General features: G+C 43.5%; 1 protein-coding gene across 5 annotated transcripts in view; it reads right to left on the bottom strand.

Annotated features, from left to right (window-relative positions):
- Positions 1–11,613: 11,613 nt before the first annotated feature.
- TSC22D1 (TSC22 domain family member 1) overlaps positions 11,614–21,676 on the bottom strand; it is a 197,591-nt gene continuing 187,528 nt past the window's right edge. For 2 of the 5 annotated variants that reach the window (XM_063952835.1, XM_063952836.1), the window contains exons 2-3: positions 17,153–17,204; positions 11,614–13,427 (exon numbers count right to left, since the gene is read on the bottom strand). In XM_063952835.1, the coding sequence (XP_063808905.1) occupies positions 13,143–13,427; positions 17,153–17,204 (337 nt within the window). In that variant the 3' untranslated portion in view covers positions 11,614–13,142. The other 3 variants (XM_063952839.1, XM_063952838.1, XM_063952837.1) reach the window with 3 other exon arrangements.

The following is a 21,676-nucleotide window of genomic DNA, read 5'->3' as shown; positions in this document are numbered from 1 at the left end:
CTTGGGTATAGCAGGCCACTTAAACATTAAAAGGTAACACTGTAATAAAGTTGTACTTAATAAAGTTGTACTTTCAAGGTGTGCGTGTCCTGTTTTTATTTGGGTATTTTTTTTTCAGTAGAACTACAGGTACCAGCGGGCCCGTTTTTCTCCCGCATGCTGGTACTTGTGGTTCTCCAAGTACCAGCTTGCGGGGGAGGCTTGCTGGGACTTGTAGTACTACTGGAAAAACCAATATTCTTTCATTTTTCCAAAGGCTATCAGCCCCCCATCCGCAGCCCTTGGATGGGGGGGGGGGGGGGGGACAGCCTCGGGCTTCACCCCTAGCCCTTGGGTGGCTGGGGGGGACCCCTTGATTGAAGGGGTCCCCACTCCCCAGGGTACCCCGGCCAGGGGTGACTAGTTGGATATTTAATGCCACGGCCGCAGGGCGCTATATAAAAGTGACCCCCGGCTGTGGCATTATCTGTCCAGCTAGTGGAGCCCGATGCTGGTATAAAAAAATACGGGGGACCCCTACTCTTTTTGTCCCCCGTATTTTTTGCACCAGCACCAGGCGCAGAGCCCGGTGCTGGTTTTAAAAATACGGGGGATCCCCTGTCATTTTTCCCCCCGGATTTTTAGAACCAGGACCGGCTCGAAGAGCCCGGGGCTGGTTATGCTTTGGAGGGGGGACCCCGCGCCATTTTTTTTCGGGATTTTACCATTCCATTTAAAAAAAAATATATATATTATTTTTAAAAATATATAAATAATACTTGTGCCTCCAAAATAGACAAACCAATTACCTAATCCCTTCTAATATAAATAGATATGCTATTACCAATAAAAAAAACACCAAAAAAAACATGTTTTAATTTTTTTTTTTATTAGATTCCCCCACCAAAGTGTGGCGGATTGAAAATGACGAATTTACTGTCTAAAAGCACTGTTGTTCGAATTTCCAAACTTCAATTGAATATACTTTTGGCGAATTGCCGCATTTGTACCATTGCAGAAATGTCGAATTTGACAAATGTCGAATTTCAAAAAGTCGAATTTTGAAAGTCCGTTTTTTTGACGGAAAGTACTGAATTACATTGCCGATTTTTTTTTTTTGGGCGAAAAAGTCCAGTTTTTCGACAATTTCGGGAATTCGACCGCAATTGCATATACCCCATAAACTCTCACAAAACCTTTCACAGAGCTTTGGAGATACTGCCAGTTGTGTTCTTCACTTCTTACCTGACCTCTACTTGCAGCAGGCACCGCACCTTTACTCCCTTTAGAGACTCACTGTTCCCAATCTGCACCTTCAAAGAACTCTGTGGGGGCAGATGAAGCCGTGGAGAAGTTGTCCAAAGTAACCCATCAGCATCTGTCATTTCATGGACTGTGCTAATAAATGGCAGAAGCTTTGCATATCTTCTCTACTTTATCTCTCTACAAGGTTACATTAGGTGCAGTTCCAAACGCAGACAGAACATGAAGATACGTATCAGCAAAATGTGCAGTTGAAATAACCAACTACGCATACACACACACACACACACACACATGGAAGGAGATTGTAATTAAGACTGGTTTACTAAATACAGATTTAATAAAATCCTGGAAAGTGTGTCCTGCCTCTGATACGCGCAGTGGGAGGTGGGACATTCCCTCCAACTTCCACAACAAGACAGGTTCGCGGCTGGGATGCCTGTGGTAGCTCACACTTGAAAGTTGTTGGTCTGATGAATACAATCAGAAGCTGAAATGTATACAAAGTGCTAATGATTTGTTAGATTTTATGTCAAAAATATTCACCCATTTGAATATTTTTTTAATCTTCATTTGTTACATTATGGAATTAAAGTGGATTTATTCAGGAACACTTATATTACATAAGAATATTTTGCTTTGGGTTTATAACAAACACTATGCAGCTTTTGTTTTACTCACTGTGGGGTAAGTGGTGGTGATAACTGATCAGCCGTTTGCAACTTTATCCCCAGATATTATTCCCAAGACCGTTTAGTCTTTCCCTCTTACAAACATGCAGTGCTCCTGATAAGTAATAAGACCGTAACCTGGGGGTCTTCAGGTGCTACATACAGTACCTGCAACTCCCAACTGGAAGGGGTATGGGTCGACACAACTTAGGTCGACAGTCATTAGGTAGACATGCACTAGGTCGACAGGTGAAAAGGTCGACATGCATTTTTGGTCTTTTTTTGGTGTAGTTTTCTTCGTAAAGTGACAGGGAACCCCAATTAGTGCACCGTGTCCCCTCGCATGGCTCGCTCGGGCAAGGTTGCCGTTCCCAATTGTAGTCCACGTGAATCGTAAAGTATGAAAAAGTCCAAAAATTTTAAAGAAATGTGAAAAACTCATGTCGACCTAGTGCATTTCGACCTTCAGTGATCGACCCAGTGATTGTCGACCTAAGTTGTGTCGACCTAAGGACCGTATCCCACTGGAAGAGTTTGTTAGGTTGGTACAAGCACAACTCTGTCACACAGCAGCAGATTATGGAACGCGGTCAGTGTGATATAGTCTGATGTATAACAACCAATAATGGTGATGTCCAGGTGAAACAAAAGGATATTCTTCTCTCAACAACAAAGGGCAAATACTGCAGAGAAACGCAAACTTTCACAACCAAATGTGGAAACCTAGTGGCTCTAGTTGGCAAAACGGATTTAAAAATGTCAGTTACATACCTGACTGACAACTTCAAACTCCCTTTGTCTTGCAGTGTCCCATGTACCAGAAAAAGGGAGTGCAAGCTCCAAATGGATCGTTCAGACAGGCCTCTTTAATGCCACTGACATCACTGATGTAGGAATGCCATTTGGTTGGTTTAATTCTTGCTCCTAAATGAGAATAAGACTGAGCTTTTACCTTGGGCTCCAACCTTTCATAGGATGCCTTAACTAGCACATTTCTAAACATAAAAATGACCATAACCCTTGTACTATGTGAAGGTTTCTGGGTTATTCTTACTCATTGCTTGGCACAGAGGACAGTTAATTTAGTTCTAATCTTCTTAAAGTGCAAATAAATCCACTATCTGAATTAAATGTATTCATACAACAAAAAACATTAACTCACAATAAATAAAAGGAAGACACATGTTGCATCATTCACAGACAAATGTCCAATTTGGAGGTACAGATGAACTATGTAACTATGTAATGCACTATGGGGCTAATTCAGTAAGGATAGCAAAGTCTGCTAATCAGCAGAATTTGCTATCCTTTTGGACTCTGATAATGACCTCAGTGAGGAACAAAAATCATTTCTTATCACTTCCATTTCCTTTATCCTTTCACATAATTATTTCTTGTTTCTCTGTGTTTTTTATTTACAGGTGATGGGCACTGCCATGGGGACCAGGTTCGCGCCCAGCTATGCCAACCTCTACATGGGGGAGTTTGAACAAACCCATGTGTGGGATGGTGGCTGGGCGAAGAACCTGGTCCTCTATGGACGCTATATCGATGATTTATTTATTATTTGGGATGGGGATTTTAATTCTGCGACACAATTTATCCAGTCCCTCTCCTGTAATGAATATAACCTCTCTTTCACTTCCACTTTTCACACTTCTAAAAGCAATTTTTTAGACGTGAACCTAGAGATTATTGATAACAAAATAGTCACGTCTACATTTAATAAAAAAAACAACACCAATTCCTATTTACACTTCACGAGTTCGCACTTTAGACCCTGGAAACAAAACATCCCTAAGGGACAACTTATTCGCCTGAGGCGAAACTGTTCCAATTTTGACACTTTCATCGAACAAGCAGACACTTTACTTAAATCTTTCAGGGAATGCGGTTACCCCGAAAATCTCCTACAAAAGGCACTTATGGAGGTTTCTGATTTAGAAAGAAACAGCCTCCTACAATATCACTCTAGGAAAGAAGAATCTGTGGATAAAAAGGATAGGAGCTCGGCATTCGTATGCAAATTTAACAGCTGTGCAGGACAGATTCGCGACATACTAAATAGAAATTTTAAAATCTTGAGACAAGATCGTATGTTGGCAGATACACTACCTAAAGTGCCACAAATAATTTATAGAAAGAATAGGTCCTTAAAAACTCTCTTGGCACCTAGCCATTTGAAAACAATAGACAATGCTGATAAGAGTAGGCAACACATGTCAGGATCTGAATGGTTGACAAAGAAACCACTAGGCTTTTTCCATTGTGGCAAGAACAAATGCCAAGTCTGTTCACATACACCAAGAAAAACAGTGCATGTTGAATTACCAAACAAAACTGATGTATATTTAATCAAATCATTTATGAATTGCGATTCTTCATATGTTATTTATTTACTTTGGTGTAGCTGTCACTTATACTATGTGGGTCGCACCACCAGAAAATTACGCACCAGGTTCATGGAACATAAAAGAAATATTGTTAAAGGCTTTCTTAAGCATAGTGTATCCCGTCATTTTCTAAACACACACCAGAAAGATCCTGGATGCCTTTCAATTCTAGCTTTAGAACATGTGGCACCCACTGTGAGGGGTGGAGATAGATATACACTTTTATGCAAGAGAGAGATATATTGGATGTTACAGTTTAATTCAGTATACCCGACTGGTCTAAATGAGACAATGGAATTAAATATAGTAATTTAAAATTATTGAGAGCTGCCATGTAGAGTTTTCATTTTCAACAATTTGAGCATCTACCGCCTACAGTTGGTACAGGTGACAATTCTGTGTCACATGTGTGTGGTCTGTTCGGCCGTGGAGGCTTCCACGAGCAACCTGGACGGGACGGTGGTCACCCCTGTCAGCGCGTCTTGGCTGTGCGGACATCCGGGGCCTCTTCGGATGTTTGGGATACTCCTGACAACTGGAGTTCCTCCACGGCCGGACAGCCACCCAATGGTAGCGGAGATGATAGGTCTTGAGAAACATGAATTGTTTCAATGTTCCCCCCCCCCCTTCTTTAGTGAAATGTTATAATATTTTTAATATGACATATCTTTTATTATTTAATTCTCATTAACTGTCATCATTATTATTATTATTATTTTCTCTGTATCCCTTGTTAATTTATTAAATACTTTTTGAGGAGAACTAAGGAAGATTCGAAACATATTATCCATTGAATTTTTAATATATATAATTGTCCCATGGAGTCTGATTATAGGGACAGGTCATCTGATTAATATGAGGGAATCTGTGCCTCTTATAAAATCTGACCTGCAGATAAGCTTTGACGGCTGGGGCCATAAAATAATATGTATTCAATGTTAATGAAAGTGTCACCGTATGGTTAAATAACTATCTATACACATGTTCAACTTCTCCTAAGTTTTTAAATGTGGTTTGTGCTATTGAGATGCCCACAGTTGGGCACAGATCTATACTCCTTCCCCGGCCTCGCTGTTCCGCCCTGCGGGTCACGTGACAGGAGAGTGACGTCGTCGCGTATCGCGACGATGTTCACTCGGGTTGCATAGCAACTGGGCAACCCCCGTCACTGTGCCGCGCGCCGGAGTGTACTCTGGTTGTTCAGCAACCGGGTCACATCCGTCAGGCCACTTTCATTGGCCGTCGCCGGTCACGTGACCGGGAAGCACGGGGGCCGCCGGACGGCGCACCGAGGCTGGGACATCTCTCCCCCCTACGAGATTACAATATCTCAGGTAATTTCAGCAGGTGGACAGATATAGTTCCCCAAGCAAGGGGTTCCTAAGAGTGATATAAGAAACACCATCATTCATATAACATATAGTCTGGGAGTAGGTCATGTGGTTGCACTGACCTTTAACCCCTATCCTACTCAGTTTCATTTATTGTATATTTGTACGGTTTTATACTATATATATATATATATATATATATATATATATATATATATATATATATATTTTTTTTTTTTTTGTGGGTTTGCCTCCTACCAATCGCTCTTTTTATCTAATAGGACTAGTGATAATGTAGAATTACTGTTTTTACTAATACTGTGGATGATTGAATAGTTATTGCTACACACCTGTTGGGCATCAGGTCATTCATAGGGTTTAAATAGATCCCTTTATCAGAGAGAGCTTTACTTCTGATGAAGCTAGGTGACCGAGCCTAGGGAAACGCGTTAAGTGTGAAAGCTGCCATCACCACTATCACCAGTGCTCCACATCACAACGGATCCAGATATGGACTTATAACAATCAGTTTTGGAACACCTGCTTTGGAATTTTTCTCTGTGGGACATTCACATTACAGCACCGACTGGAGAGACCCAGCTTGAATACCAGTGATACAGCATGCTTGCTGTTTTCTAAAGCCTCTGGAAGCCTCCGTCCTCACGGGTAACACCAGCTGTATTTCATTTCTCTTCCCCAGGGAACTTTGTCCAGTGTTCTAGTCCGGGATCCATAGTGGACACTTATTAGCAGCACATTCAAATGCTTCACAGCTCCATATATGCTCTTAAACTTCATGTGTATATGTGAATTTTATTATTTATTTTATCAATTGATGTTTAGCGAATAAATCCAAGTGTGTTTTTACAATCATCCACAGTTTTCTAATTATTTACTATTGGAGAAACAGCCAGCGCCGGCTTAAGTGCTTTTCGTTGTAAAAATTCTATTGGGACTGACAATCCCTTGCTGGCAGCTGTGACAGCGCGTCTGGAATTGCTCTTTTCGCCTTTTGGTCGCATGCTGGGGACCGCCCAGCATGCTAACCGGTGCCTCCCCCCTTTCAACAAGCAAAAATTGCGTTCGCTTCACAATTTCTGCTTGTCAGCAGAAACTGAAGAGGACTCCTGCCGGCGCAGCTTAGCTGCAGCCGCAGGAGTCCTCGGCGCCATCTTACCTGTCACCGCGGCTGCGTGTGACGGCACGCTGCCGCCACAACCACGCCCCCATTTGCGCCGCACCGCCCACCGTTCGGGTCGCCCCGCCCCCGCAACGCTCTCACCTCACTCAGTCAGCGCCCGCATCTTTTCAGCAAAAATTCCGGTTGGACCGCACACTGCAATCCAACCTGAATTAACCCCTATATACTGTTCTTGCCTAGTATAGATTATCCACACATATGCTATGTAATAGCAACTTGCAATTGACAATGGGGGAAACTACCTGCGATTTGCAGGCATTGCCAAGATTCGAGTGAGTCTGCCTAATGTTTTAAAGTGTTAATCTAATAAGAGACAAAACCAACCTTGTCTTGCCTTTTAAAACAATTGTCACTTTTCTCCAAAAATCTTTTTTTTTATTTTTTATTAAGCAATGCTATAGCAATTAGTAAATGATTCACCAAACAAATTGAATGTAACTAGCGAACACAAGACAATAACAATAAACAATTGCGACTTTAAACCATCAGACTCACCGGAATCTTGACAATGTCTGCAAGTTCAGCTACAACGGCTCTGACCCTTAAAGCCCTTTTAACAATTATTTATTTTAAGAATTCTAATATTAATGATAATACTATTATTGTGTGTAAAACATTTTATAGGTAATATAAACGAATCCCAATAGTTTATTTACATGATGTACCTGAAAAGTGTGTATGTAAAACTTAATTCGATAGTTTACAAAATGGTGGTTGTAATCTATGAACAGGTGTATTGTGTTAGGGGACAGATTGCTTTTGTTTTAGCTACACAGGTATCGCCACTCCCTTATCCTAACAATGTCTCGTTTCACAACCCATTGTAAACAACCTACGCTACCCTTAGAGAAGCCGCACTCCTCCCTTTCAATGCTTCAGAGAGATTAGCTCAACTTGTTTCCTGGCACAGCTAAAACAATAACAAACAAGAATGTACAGAACAGCTTCTGTTGTCTGAGCAGGACACACGAACGTACTGTAGCTGCTGGTACTTAAAAACATTAACATAGCGGTTATTTAGGTTTTACTTTTTTTAAAGTGGTATTTTGTACAGGCAGGATTTCCAGGTCAGAGGAGTCTAGCCAGGTACACATGAACTCCCTCTTGTAGAACAGCCGATGTCAATGTAGCAATCCATACAGTAGGAGTGTATGCAATTTACCTGGTTTTAAATCACTGCTCTAGGGAAGCACCATATTAACAGGTCTCTGCATCAGAAATACATCACAGGCACAGGTCTCCAAATTCGATACGGTGGATATTTTTTGTCCACATAAAACTACTGCCAGCTACTAGCAGATACTTATGGTAAAATAAAATCCGTCTTCAGGGACCTCCATATGCACTATAGGACAACTTAAAGGGGAACATAAAACAGTCTGTAAGAGCCCTTACATTAAAGAGCAACTTCACATCATTTGGTGGTGGTTAATCAAGTTCTCATAAATTACTGAGCCCAATATGCCTGGAGTCCAACTTTCTCCAGAGAGGCCAGGGTCCCTATAGCCTATAGGCAAGTCCATAGTCCAGACCTGACCTCCTGCACACTAGTGTGATTTATACACTGCAGTATCATTAATGACCCTTCCCTGTAACATCAGCAACACTATTTCCTTCACAATGATGATAGTGTATAGAGTGGTTTTGGTAGAAAACCTCCACATTTTATATGAACTATAGACCACTATACAGCAGTGTCGTCCAAACTGCTGCCCGCCATCTTCTGCAATCTGACACTTACTAGCATCCCAAAATCACCACCCTAGCCGGAACTTTACCATTTCTACTGCAGAACTCTGCACAACACAAATGCCTGGTGGAAATGCAGCTGTAGCACATGTCCAGACACCGCAGCTGCTGTCACAGGCCAATGCAGACCTCACACACTGTCTTCAGGGCAGGTGTGCTTATAGTACATGCTCTTACCTCTCCATGGGGGTCATTCCGAGTTGATCGCTCGCTAGCTATCCTTTGCAGCGCTGCGATCAGATAGTCGCCACCTATAGGGGAGTGTATTTTAGCTTTGCAAGTGTGCGATCGCTTGTGCAGCAGAGCGGTACAAAAACAGTTTGTGCAGTTTCTGAGTAGGTCTGAACTTACTCAGCCGCTGCGATCACTTCAGCCTGTCCGGGGCCAGAATTGACGTCAGACACCCGCCCTGCAAACGCTTGGACACGCATGCGTTATTCCAACCACTCCCTGAAAACGGTCAGTTGACACTCAGAAACGCCTTCTTCCTGTCAATCTTTTTGCAATCGGCTGTGCGAATGGATCCTTCATTAAATCCATCGCCCAGTACCAATCCGCTTTGTACCCGTACGACACACCTGCGCATTGTGGTGCATAAGCATGCGCAGTTTTGCAGAGTTTTGACCTGATCGCAGCGCTGCAAAAAATAGCTAGCGTGCGATCAGGTCGGAATGACCCCCTATGTCCCTGCAGCCTCATGTCCCTCCTCTGTAGACCAGTCAGTCATCATGTTTTCGAGAGTCAGTGTAGGACTGGCCAGAATGGAAGACGTAGACGTTGGCTGCACTGCCTGACCAGAACTCATATTTTATATAGAACTTTAGAATTCAGATTACAATTATATAATTGTAGAGCACCTTTAGAGAGGTACATGTGTTTATAAATTGTGTATATATATATATATATATATATATATATATATATATACACACACACAGACAAATCTGTATATAATTGGAAATGAGATCACGTATCGAAAAATGACTGCTTGATACACATATAATATTAACATCGATTTACCTTGAATCCAAAATGTTTATATATCGTTAAGCCTGCCTTCATAGGTGCATTGGGGCTCATGAAATGGCATTGCTGGCAACATTGAATACTCCTATTTTGCTTATTTTTGTATGAAATTATGAAATTTGTCACATTTCTTTCAGCAATATTTCACTAGGATATACTAGCAATAAATGCTAACTAAATATTTCATGAATATAAATGAAATACAATGAGGAGTGAAATTAGGTGAGCGCAGAGCATGTACTATTTTTATAATTAAATGATGTGGTGCGTTGGCGCGATGCTCTTTTGTGTATATAAAAGGCAGAAAATATTTAGAAATTGCATAAGGAAATAAAATATATTTTGCTTAAGGAATACAATATGTAAACATTAATATATGTATGAATCCATACAGTCATCTCAGGCAAATCTTGTATAGGAAAATATCTGTAAAACAAAGCACACATCCATACAGCATAAGCTGTGACTGGGAGGTCATTCACATATGATGGCTCATGTGTCAGGAAAAGAACGTTCCTATTTCATATCATGTGTCACTCCGGGAGCACTTCACAGCTTCACCGTGCTGCAATGTTCTGGCTACAATAACACGTTCTAAAAAAAAACACATGTGTAATGCCTCTGTAAGACAGTCATTACAAATTGTTGAGTAATACAAAGGTATATTACACAAGCCAGCGGCAGTTGTCACCTCTCCCTCAGACAGCTCACCTGCTAGACATTCTAGTTACTTCATGCAGCCATGTACTTAATGGATGTGCCAGGCAGTCATGTCCAGTCCATGCATTAAGCTCTAGCTGACCAATATTAGTCAGGTTAGAACACTATGTTACATCAGTGCCAGGATGTGTTTAGACACAAATCTTATTATGTAACGGAAATATTTTAGAGACTTGAAAGCCACACATTCGTGATGCTCTTTGACGTGATCCAGATTTGCAAGCTACTAATCTATACTGTGAAGGAGTGAGAGAACGGAACGTCATGCAGTCTTAAAATGACAAAATTAAAAAATAAACATTATTCAGGAGGAATAACATGCTGAAAATAACCACAAAAATCACCGGTAAGATTTTCTAACCACACCCTATGGCAGCAAAAAGAAAAAAAATGGAACATTCCAGGCATCTGGGGAGAGGCAGACTGCCAAATATAGTAAATGATTTGAAACTGAAGTTATGGAAAAAAAAATCTTCAGCTAAGAATGGAGATGGAGTGTCTATATATAATATAGTTGCTGTAATAGCCTCTTAAACCTCATGCCAACATGCTTAGACTCCACGCAACATTTTCCATGTGCCTGCAGGCTGTTTGCATGGGAAACCCTTTGCAGCTCGGTCTAGGAGGTGTGGCTTGTTGCTAAGTGATGTGTTTCATAATAAACCTACTGAGCTTGGCAACAGAGCTGTAGCTCCCCACATACTGGAATATGCCAACACAGCTTATTTCCAGAGGAAAATCCAACTGGTCTGTGTGGAGAAAAAGAACAATACAGGAAATGACTTGAGAGCCTACAGAAGAAAAAAAAGAGCTTAATGTGCAAAGCTAGCATGAGACAAAGTAGAGTAGTCTAAATGTACACAGCATGTTTTCTTGGTCCGTTAAATCACAATTGTATATGACTAACAACCCAACCATCCTACAAATTAAACTGCTAGCGCTGTGGCTGGAATTCAAGTGTTTTGCATGCCAGCAGACGCTAGATGACGCCTGATGGAACGGACATTATGTTATGTTGTTCCGTCATTTTAACTGGCTGGTAATTAGTCAGTGTATAAAAATGCACCCAGACCACCATTATCCTATTTAATAAACGCCTACCGCTGCTCCTCCCCTCTAAGTGGGGAATTAAAGTGTTTTGTGCGCCAGTAGATGGCGCCCAACAAGAGCAATTCAAGTGTTGGTCTGTTCTGCCGCGCACAGAGGGCATTACTGTTATGTTCTGTCATTCTGACGGGCTAGTAACTAGTGCACCAATAATTTCCATGGATCGGAAGACATTTCTTTACCAACAATGTATGCTTTATTGAAAGTTGACAAGTGCAACAGTTAAATACAATGACGTGTTACAACTGTTTAGAGAACATGCACAACGAATGCATACTACCTTACAGCTCAAATATCCCATTATGTTAGCAGAATGTGGTCAGTATTTGGAGTGATTAAACCAAAACTTCAGTGAGCTGGGTTTTACTTCAAAAGATACCAGCAAATGCAAATTCAGTAAAAGAATACACAAAACATGGCTGAATCTGCCATGTCCTAATCCAGATGTTGGCAACCTGATACTCTCCATTTTGTTGAACCAAAAACCCCAGCATGCCCAGAAACCCAGGGAATTCTCAGGCTAGCACTTCAATAACAGTTGGAGAGACCCAGGTAGCCTGTTTCACTAAACCAGTTGTGCAGGTGTGCTCTTGGCTAACGCCTCTAGTGCCAGATCAACTTGCACCCAGGCCTTTTCTGGCTCTAAAGGGAAAGCAGCTTAATAAAAAAAAAAAACCCACAAAACAAAAATAAGGCAAAACATTTCAGTTCAGCCAATGAAACCACTAAATTTAAATCTGTACAACCTAAGTAGTACTTACAAGTGTTCTATTTTACAGAGTACTTACACTACATACACAAATATACAGTAGGCAAATAAACTTCATTGAAATAATAATAATAATAATAATTATAATAATATTCCTAGTTTCCAACAGCATCTTCTCACAGTGGATCAATGGATCCAATCATATCAATAACATATTGTAAATGAAGGGCTCAGCTGACCAATAGAAGATAAACAGAGTACACTTCAATACCTTTACACAGTGGGAATGTGTCTATGTGGCATTAAGATTAACTCCCTATTGTAGAGAAACAAAAACCTAGAGTACTTCCAGTCCCGTCCACTTCTTTGCCACCTGTACAGACCTGCATCATTTACAGCGGTGCGTCTTATGGGTAGAATAAAATAATTAAAAAACAAAAACTGAAGGGTTCACAGCTCGCATACAATGCAGTGTTCTGTATGTGTTACAGTATATCCTGTATTTCAATGCAGAACAGATCATTCCCAATATAAACACACTTCAAAAGAATAATTCCTCGGAGTCAAAGTTTGAAAAAGTGGTGGTTTGAAAACAGCTATTTAATACTGAAACGGAGGAGGTTTACAACAAAGCTGTGGCAGAAAGTGGGAGGCACGTTTGGTACCTGCTCCTTAAATATGGGGTGTAGATCAGAGGCACATCCAAGAAGAGAATCTTGTGAATTTTGCAGTCACTGAAATCATTAGGACACTTCATAGAACTAAAAAGGTGGCTGAGATTTGACCACCTCCTCTGTAAATGTCAGAGTCCAAGCTTTAAAGCACTCAAAAGTGTGTTATCGGATTGTATCATATGTATGACTTTTCTAAATAACATGACCGGATGGTGACAAAACTCTTCCGCACTAGTCATGGTGGTGTGAAAGCGTATGCTCACTGGAAAAAGTCAGACTGGATGAAGCCACATTGCAAGGTATTCTGAAAAGAAATCTGCTATGCAGAAGTGCCTGAGCTTTGTGAGCTTGGCTGTGCAGGTGCCAAGGTGCTCGTCGCAGGCTGTGAAGAGGAGGATGATGATGAAGAGGAGGAGGAAGAGGGCGGAGAGCCACTCTGGAGCTGAGCTTGGAACTGGGCGAGCTGCTCAGGACTTGCCAGAGTCTTCAATAAGCTGTTTTCCTGTTCCAGCTGGGAGTTTTTCTCTATCAGCTCCTTGATTTGCTCCTTCAGGACCTCCACTTCTTCTCTAACTGCATACATCAGGTGGCTCTTAACCAAGTCCTATAACACAAAACAATGGGCTTACATTTCACATCTCTAGCAATAGAACATTTTCAGAAACACCGTAAATTACCAAGTTGGGAGAAAACAAAAAGGAAAAAGATTAAAGTGCTATATAAAAAATGTGCTAGATGGGGAGGCAAATGCTTTGGAGTGATGATACTGCAACTGGATTCCTTCACTATACTGATGAATCTGAAATTATAAACTTACATTGGTAAATGCATCACAATGTATTCCAAGGGGTTGGGTATGAAATCCCGGCAGTAGGAATTCCGACGGTCAGAATGATGATGTTGCCATCCTGCCTGTCAAAACCCTGACTGATTCCAGTAAGTATTTAACCCTACCCCTAAACCCACCCTTCTTGCAGCCTAACCTTAACTGTTCAATCCTACACCCTAACCAACCATCCCCTACCACAACCTATGCTGATGCCAGGTACACACTAGACGATATTGTGAATGATGTGCCCGATTCAGACGGATCCAAACGGCACATGGTTCAAATTGTCTGGTGTGTGTATACAATATGCCGGCCCGCGCGTCATCACAAACATCACCAGCGAGGGCCATGCTGCTGAATTTCAGAATTTGCCCCCCTCACTGCCAGCATCGGAAAGTATGCCCTACCGCCGCCGATATCACGATGGGTACATATCATCTAGTGTGTACCCAGCGTAACAGTCTCCTCCCGGCAGCCTAACCATAATTTCCTCCACAGCCTAACCCTTCACCTAATATAAAAGTAGGACAAACAGTCATCAATAGCAGGAATATGGCAATGTACAATGTGAAAACACTGTAAAAATGGACAAATGAATAACAAGACTAAACTGGAATGAACAAGGGTCTTTACTGTGTCACACTAATGATAGTGCAGCAATAAAACATTTGTCCATTGTTGTTGTACCTCTCCATCCTGCTTCCCATGTCCTAACTAGTCCCATTACCAAATATGCTGACATTCTGCTGGTTACATCAAGCTACAGACAGCTCTGAATAGGGAAAGTTTCATTAGATCTAAAAGTAACATAGAAGACAGAATGGAGGTCCTCGACCAGATAAACAGCTAGTGATTTACAAAATGACACAGGTCTACAATAAAAATGTTTTTAAAAAATGTGAATTTCTAACTTAAATTAGCACCATATATATCTTACATGAATACATGTATAAACTCAAATTATAACTATAAGCAGTGCAGAGCCAGTTCATTGAATCAATCGCCATCTGTGTTTCCATATATGTGTATTGCTATTACGCTTAGGTTTTAACCTAACGTGGGCAAAAACTTCTAATTTCCACCTCTATGTAAATGGTTACAGAAGGTATGGGGTGTATCTAGGGGTCAGAGCGCCCCTGGCAAAGTAAGGGGCTGGCGCCCCCCCCCCCCCCCCCCCACACACACATTTGGAATAAGGTGTGAGTATTGGAAATGGGGCATGGTCTTGTGGGGGAAGGGTGTGGACACAATAGTACTTCCAATTCAAATTATGCCACACAGTAGTGTCCCTCATTCACATTACAGAACACAGTAGTGTCTCGTATTCACGTTACACCATCCTTCCCCCCCCTAACCCACCTTTCCCACAGCCTGACCTTAACCCGCCCCCCCCCCCCCCCCCCCCAAAAGCCTCTTCAGTGGTGCCTAACAGTAACCCACCCTTCCTAATCTCCCTCCCTGCAGACTAACCCTAACCCTACCACCCTCGCAGCCTAACCCTAACCCTCCCACGTGGCTTGCCAGTGGAGACTTTGGCACCAACGTGATCCGGATTTTGGCATTCTGCATCGCTATCTATGTTGGGATGCCAGCATCAGCATTCTGAGCAGTTTCGGGATGCTGGCGTCAGCTTTCCGACCTCCAGGATGCCAAACACCGGCATCTTGACTGCATTCTGAATGAAATGCTAATGAGCTGCTGTGAGATGAGCCTCAAATGGACCCAGCCATTAACCAAACACCATTAGTTGGATGGTAGAGGTGCTTCCTGTTAGAAAAAAACATCAGGGTGCCATCACTTCCAAGATAAAATGATCAATTATACAATTAACTGATATACATTTCCTTGAACCTGGCCTTGAAATAGGTAAGATATGTATTTTCTTTATTACACTCAAGTTAAAATTTTCGCTCACTCACTACTTACTTACATCTAACATGCATGAAAATCGTGTAGTTTTCCAGGTACTACAGTCCCTTCTCCCAAACAATGCCAGTTTTTTTATTATCTATAACAACAAATAGATCTATAGCACTGTGCTATATAACAATTGCTGTGTACCTGGTTACAGTCTGTTACTGCCGGCGCGGCCCCGGTGTCCGACAGCACCGCACTGCACTAGTGATCAGACTAGTGTCCGGCAGCACCGCACTTGTAATCAGACTCACAATAAACTACAGTTCCCAGCAGCCCTTGCTGCCGGGAGCTTCCAGCAACAAGGGCTGCTGGGAGCTGTAGATTATTTTGAGTCTGATTACAAGTGCGGTGCTGCCGGATACCGGCGCCGCTCCAGCAGTAACAGACTCTCACCAGGTACAGTCTGACAGTACTGCTTTTCTATCCTTTGGCCGTGGGTGGCACAGCCAGGCGGCGCCCCCTCCTTGCCTGGCGCCCCTGACGAGTGCCATCCTGGCCAATAGGTAGATACACCCCTGCAGAAGGTCCGTCACACTACTATCATAGAAACCCAGAACTCCATGTGAAGAAAACAACCTCTATGGTCGGCCCATGTTTATGTCATATATAAAATGCATCTACGACCCTTTATATAGAGTGTATGGCTTTATAATCTAGGGTAGGCGGTGCGTTCGTAACTATTGATGATGCCACATACTGTATGTATGCTTGAAACAAATATGGTCTCGGGCTTTAAGAGATATAAAATAACGATCAAACACTATTTCTAAACTACAAGGCAAACCTTAGAGCCTTCAGGTCAAAACTAATAGCATCTGAATTCTAAATATCCAAACCATCAAATGACCTAGGTGCCTTGGGGAAAGGGAGACGCTGCTGACAGAACTATACTTTAACACCTCACTGTGACAATAGCAGCAGAAATAGGAACACTTTGTAGAAATGTGCTTAGATATGTTAAATGTGACTTTTATATATAAAATATTTGCATTGTATGTATAGCTACTGTACAATGAAGGGTTTCCTAGATTTCTATACGTTATACACTAAATATACAAAAAAGATTTCCTGGATTAACCACTGCAAGTCCCCGTAGACAACAAGGGCCTGTTGTCTACGGGGATTGCAATGGTGTAATAAAGGCCTCCTTGGTTACAGATGGGAGCAGCATGGACGCTGTGAGGACAACAATAGCCTAGGGAGCCCGGCACACACCGGCTGCAGCTAGTCTGAGCAGCGCAGGCTGCCGCATAGTGTTTTCCTCTCCGCCCGTTACGTCATGACACATAGGCCACGCCTCCCCCACACTGACTGGGCGCCGGCCAATCACAGCGCGAGATATTTATAGCCGAGAGTTAAAGGTTCTCTTACTGCCTAGTAACAGCGCGCAGCAGCAGGGGATGTAATCGCGTGAGAGCGGCGGCGGCAGCAAAGCCCCGGGCAGCAGCAGCATCGCTCACAAAGAGCGGGGGCTGCGTGCATCCCGGGGCCGGCCCGCTACACCGTTACACATCACCATGTACATACATTACATACATATACACCGCATATGTGCTGCGTGAGAGCACAGCTTACATACGTACCATGGCTTGCTCGATTTTGTTGTCGATCGCTACCACGCTGGCACCAGAGGAGCTGCAAGAGAGACAGATGCCAGTTATCATGCTGCAGTATTACACAGGGCTGGCAGATACATAGCACAGTCACTGCTCGCCATAGCACTTACACGGAGACTGCACACACATACAGCTAGGGAATGTAATCCACATATACCACCCTCACCCAGCCCAACCTGTGCTGCAAGGAGGGGTGAGCCATACACCCCTGCCCCCAACCTGCACACTGCTAGCAGGGATAATGCACATACCATCCCCCCAACCAGGGCACCTAGGAGCGGTGATGCGCCTAGGAGATGTAATTCATGTACAGCCCGCAGTGAGCATCTAGGTTGGCTGATCCGTGCCCCGCACACACACTGGAGTCAGATCCGCAGCGTACGCTGTATGTACCAATAGACGGTGTACCCAGCCCAGGGCTGCCAGTTACCTGCTGCTGTCTAGGGTGACGGCGGCGCTGTCTGTGCCCAGCAGGGAGGAGAGGAAGGAGATGGAGAAGTGCCTGAGCTGGTACACTCCTAGATCCATAGCAGCGGCTCTACATCGCTAGGCGCCGGGGAGAGGAGGAGGATGCTGAGGATGCTGCTGCTGCTGCGGGGAGAATGTCCCAGGTCAGCGCTTCCCAGACTCAGTTGAGAGCCGGCCTCATTACATAATCTATGCATGGCGCGCCTATTGGCTGAGCAGTAGCTCGGAACCGCCCCCTCCTTCCCCAGTAACTCTCACAGCGCCGGAGCAGGTGATGTGGGTGAGAGAGACTGCCGGCGACACGCACCTCTCATCAGCTGTCACGCATCATCCCCATCACTGCATCTCTGCCTGTCCCCATCCCGCACAGCGCCGGCTACTACAGGGCAGCAGTACACCTGCCCTTACTATGGCGTCACGGGAGAATAACTTGAACGTATATCGGGCCACCACAACACAGATACACACCCGCCAGCAAGTGTAAGTACATGATGCGAGGCGCAGAGGTCGGAGACAGCGCGCTGAGCTGAGAGATAGGTATGGGACACGGCAAATGCCCGCAGAGGGGACACACACAGCACTACAGCGCCACCTGGCGGAACACCGTCCGACTCTCCCCATCACTCACAGCGCATTCCAGCATTTAGAAGTGTAATCGGGGAAACGCCACAGCTGCTTTCTGACACATTTCACACAATCAATTCATTCGTAAAACTTCCATTAATAGTATCCTCATAGGGTTGCCCAGTTACCAAGATAACAAGAACCCCAACACATTCTTTGGAGATAAAATAAATGATTACTTTTCCCTTGACTTCTAAGTCTCAGCCGTTACCCAACACAAACTGTAAATCAACATACAGTACATTCTATGCAGCACAGTTATGCCATCACAGCCACACATGCTCCAGATGACTTATCTCCTCCTCATCGTAAACTGCTCCTTTATTACTAGTGTAAATAGATACAGATAGAGACAATACAGTATCTGCCTCACGCCCACCTCCCTTCCTGGTGACCAGCGAAATGCATGCCAGATTGTAAGGCCGAATAATTCAGAACATAACTTTTAAAGTCTGTATCTAGAGCAGGCATTCCCAACCACGGTCCTCAAGGCACACCAACAGTGCAGGTTTTAGTGATATCCAGGCTGCAGCACAGATGGTTAAATCAAAATAACTGAGCTACTAATAGAGTCACCTGTGCTGAAGCCTGGATATCACTAAAACCTGCACTGTTAGTGTGCCTTGAGGACCGCGATTGGGAATGCATGATCTAGAGACTAGAAAAGACGTGATAGTAGTTGGCATGTTATTTATTGACATTTGCTATAATTTCTACTGGGACTGAGCAAGCATAATGGTACACATACTGCTGGACAGTTCCTTGCCTTCCACAGTACTGCTGAAGTTCTATACTGATGAAATGGTATTCTAACCAAATGACAAAGCAAAGTTTCAACTAGTAGCATTGTTTCTAGTGTTTAATAACAATGACTGTAGAGCAGCAGAGTGTTAAACACAGTGATCTATTTGTCATTATTTTAACAAACGTCAAGGCATGAATGTGAGCCACTGTGCACAGAGCAGGACAACGCCTCTTTTGGGGTCACAGGAGAGTGGAACAGTTGTGTTTCAAGTTTATAAATGGTTGCCCATGGGGGGGGGGGGGGGGGGGGGGGGGGGGAAGACTGTGGGGACTGGTGTCCCGGGCCCTTACAGGGCTGGGGGCCCACCTCTGGCTCCTACCGCCAATACCAGGATAGCTGCTTCAAGCTGTGAAACTACAGCAGGCTGATACACTGGGAGGACTTCTTAAAACAAGCCTTCCCTGCATACCAACTCTCTGTGAACCATTCCTGTAGGTCCGCAATGCTCTTCCTCCACCTATATGTACCGTCACAACGAATTACATCACATAGGGATGGAGCAGTGCGGCAGAATCTTTTTTGTTGGGGGGGGGGGGGGGGGGGCCTGTCTATTTTGTCAGTCCGGGGGCCCCACAATTTCTGATGGCAGCCCTGCACACTACTGATGTAAACATAGAGCTGGGAGGGAAAATACTGCTCATTCTACTATGTCAATAGTCTACACATAAGAGTACTATGGAATACACCTGTATTACATATTAGTGACCATGGCCCAAATGTATTAAACCTTAACAGATAAAGTGGAGACTGATAACGAATGATAAAGTACCAGCCAACCAGCTCCTGTCATTTTTTTCAACAGCCTGTGACATGGTAGTTAGGAAGCCGATTGGCTGGTCATTTATCACTCTTTTTCCGTCTCCACTTTATCTCTTGTAAAGGCTTAATACATTTGGGCCTGGAACAAACAAAAATGTAACCAGAGATTAATACCAGGCTCAAAAATTTATTAGACAAGATCAAATGGGACATTGGCCCTGATTGAGCATGGGTTGTAGTTGTACGAATAATCACACAACTACAACCCTTTACACTAGCATGCAGGGGACGCCCAGCACAGGGCAAGTCCGCCCTGCATGTCGGGCCCCTGCTAACATGCGAATACTTCACTCAGCAGCGAAGTACTTGCATGTTAAGGGTAGACCTCTAGCTGCAAAGTCAGACGGCTACCCACCATTTTTAGGGTCGCAGCGACTGCGTGTTACATCACACAACAGCCGTGGGCCGCCCCCACAAATGGTCCGGACTGCGCCTCTAACGCAATGCCGCCCCAAAAACGTCACGACGCCCCCCCCCCCCCCCCTCGCGCTCCATGAACACCTCTGTCTGTCAATCAGGTAGAGGCGTTCACACATATGAGATGTAAATGCATTCCATGCTGAATTATACCCATTATTTGCTCTTTCGTCAACAAAATAAAGAGCAGTGTTTGCCATAACAAACTTTTATTCACAGTATTTGAGACATGCAGAAGGCAAAAACAAGCCTTGTAGAGAGTTTTAGTCATATATTACAACATCTTAAAGTGAGCCTAATACTGCCATTTCAAGGGCTAAGTAACAGCTGCATATCCATATACCAGTAATTACACATGGGTGCACAACAAAAGCATGTTACATCTTACTCATGTATGTGGAAATAGTACCAACCACCACGTTTGTATTTTGTGTATTTCTAGGCTACCAAAATGCAAGGGTAAGTACAGCAAACTACTTCCAAGCTTCCACTTCAACATATCTCATATATAACAAAGGGGTGGGGGAGTTGCGTTTAGCCACATTAAACAGATAAACCCGACTAAAGTTGTGGGTATGAAGCAAAAAAAGTACAGTTTAGACACCTAAATGGGTAATTTTTAGCACATTTCTGCTTGGTACCTCAGGAGGCAGCGAGCAGAAATGCGGACGCCGACAGCTGTTTGGGACCAAACGGAGAAACAGTTGAATTGCTCTGTTGGGCGCCCGGCTGTGACAGATGCCGTCAAAAACAGCTGAATTCCCCCCCCCCCCACCGAGTGTTTGGCTATTTCACAACCATGGCCAATAGAGTATATAATCAAGCACACCTCAAAACATTAGCAGAAGCATGGGTCATATGGAAGATCTCAGTCCCTTTCAATGTATCACTGCCAGAAGAACAAGTGAATGTCAGATTTTTGATCGTTACCCTGGTGAACTGAAAGGGACACTATTGGGAAGCGGAAATTTGTGGCAGCAGCTGCTCAGCCATGAAACTGTTGGCCATATAAAGTCCATAGATCAAGACTGCAGAGTGCTGAATCATGTAGCATGTACAAATCATATGTACTTGATTGCAACACTTACTAACAAGCTTCATGGATTAGGGTTTCCATGGCCGGCAAATGCACCCAAGTCTGCGATAACCATGCGCAATGCCAAACGTCAGTTTGATTACTGGATAGACCCCACCTGAAGAGGAGTAAATGTGTTCTCTAGAGAAACCAATCATATATGTCTCCTCTTTGTCAACCCCACTTGCATACATTATGTTTTTTGCTAGAATTATATAGGCCTGTTCCAACTGAATTTCCATTCTTCTGCTGCATTACTTTTAGGCTGGAGTCACAATGACAG

Source organism: Pseudophryne corroboree, chromosome 2, assembly GCF_028390025.1.
Source record: "Pseudophryne corroboree isolate aPseCor3 chromosome 2, aPseCor3.hap2, whole genome shotgun sequence".
NCBI classification, from domain to species: Eukaryota; Metazoa; Chordata; class Amphibia; order Anura; family Myobatrachidae; genus Pseudophryne; species Pseudophryne corroboree.
The sequence above is the reverse complement of the archived record's forward strand: the minus strand, read 5'-3'. Positions and strand labels throughout refer to the sequence as shown.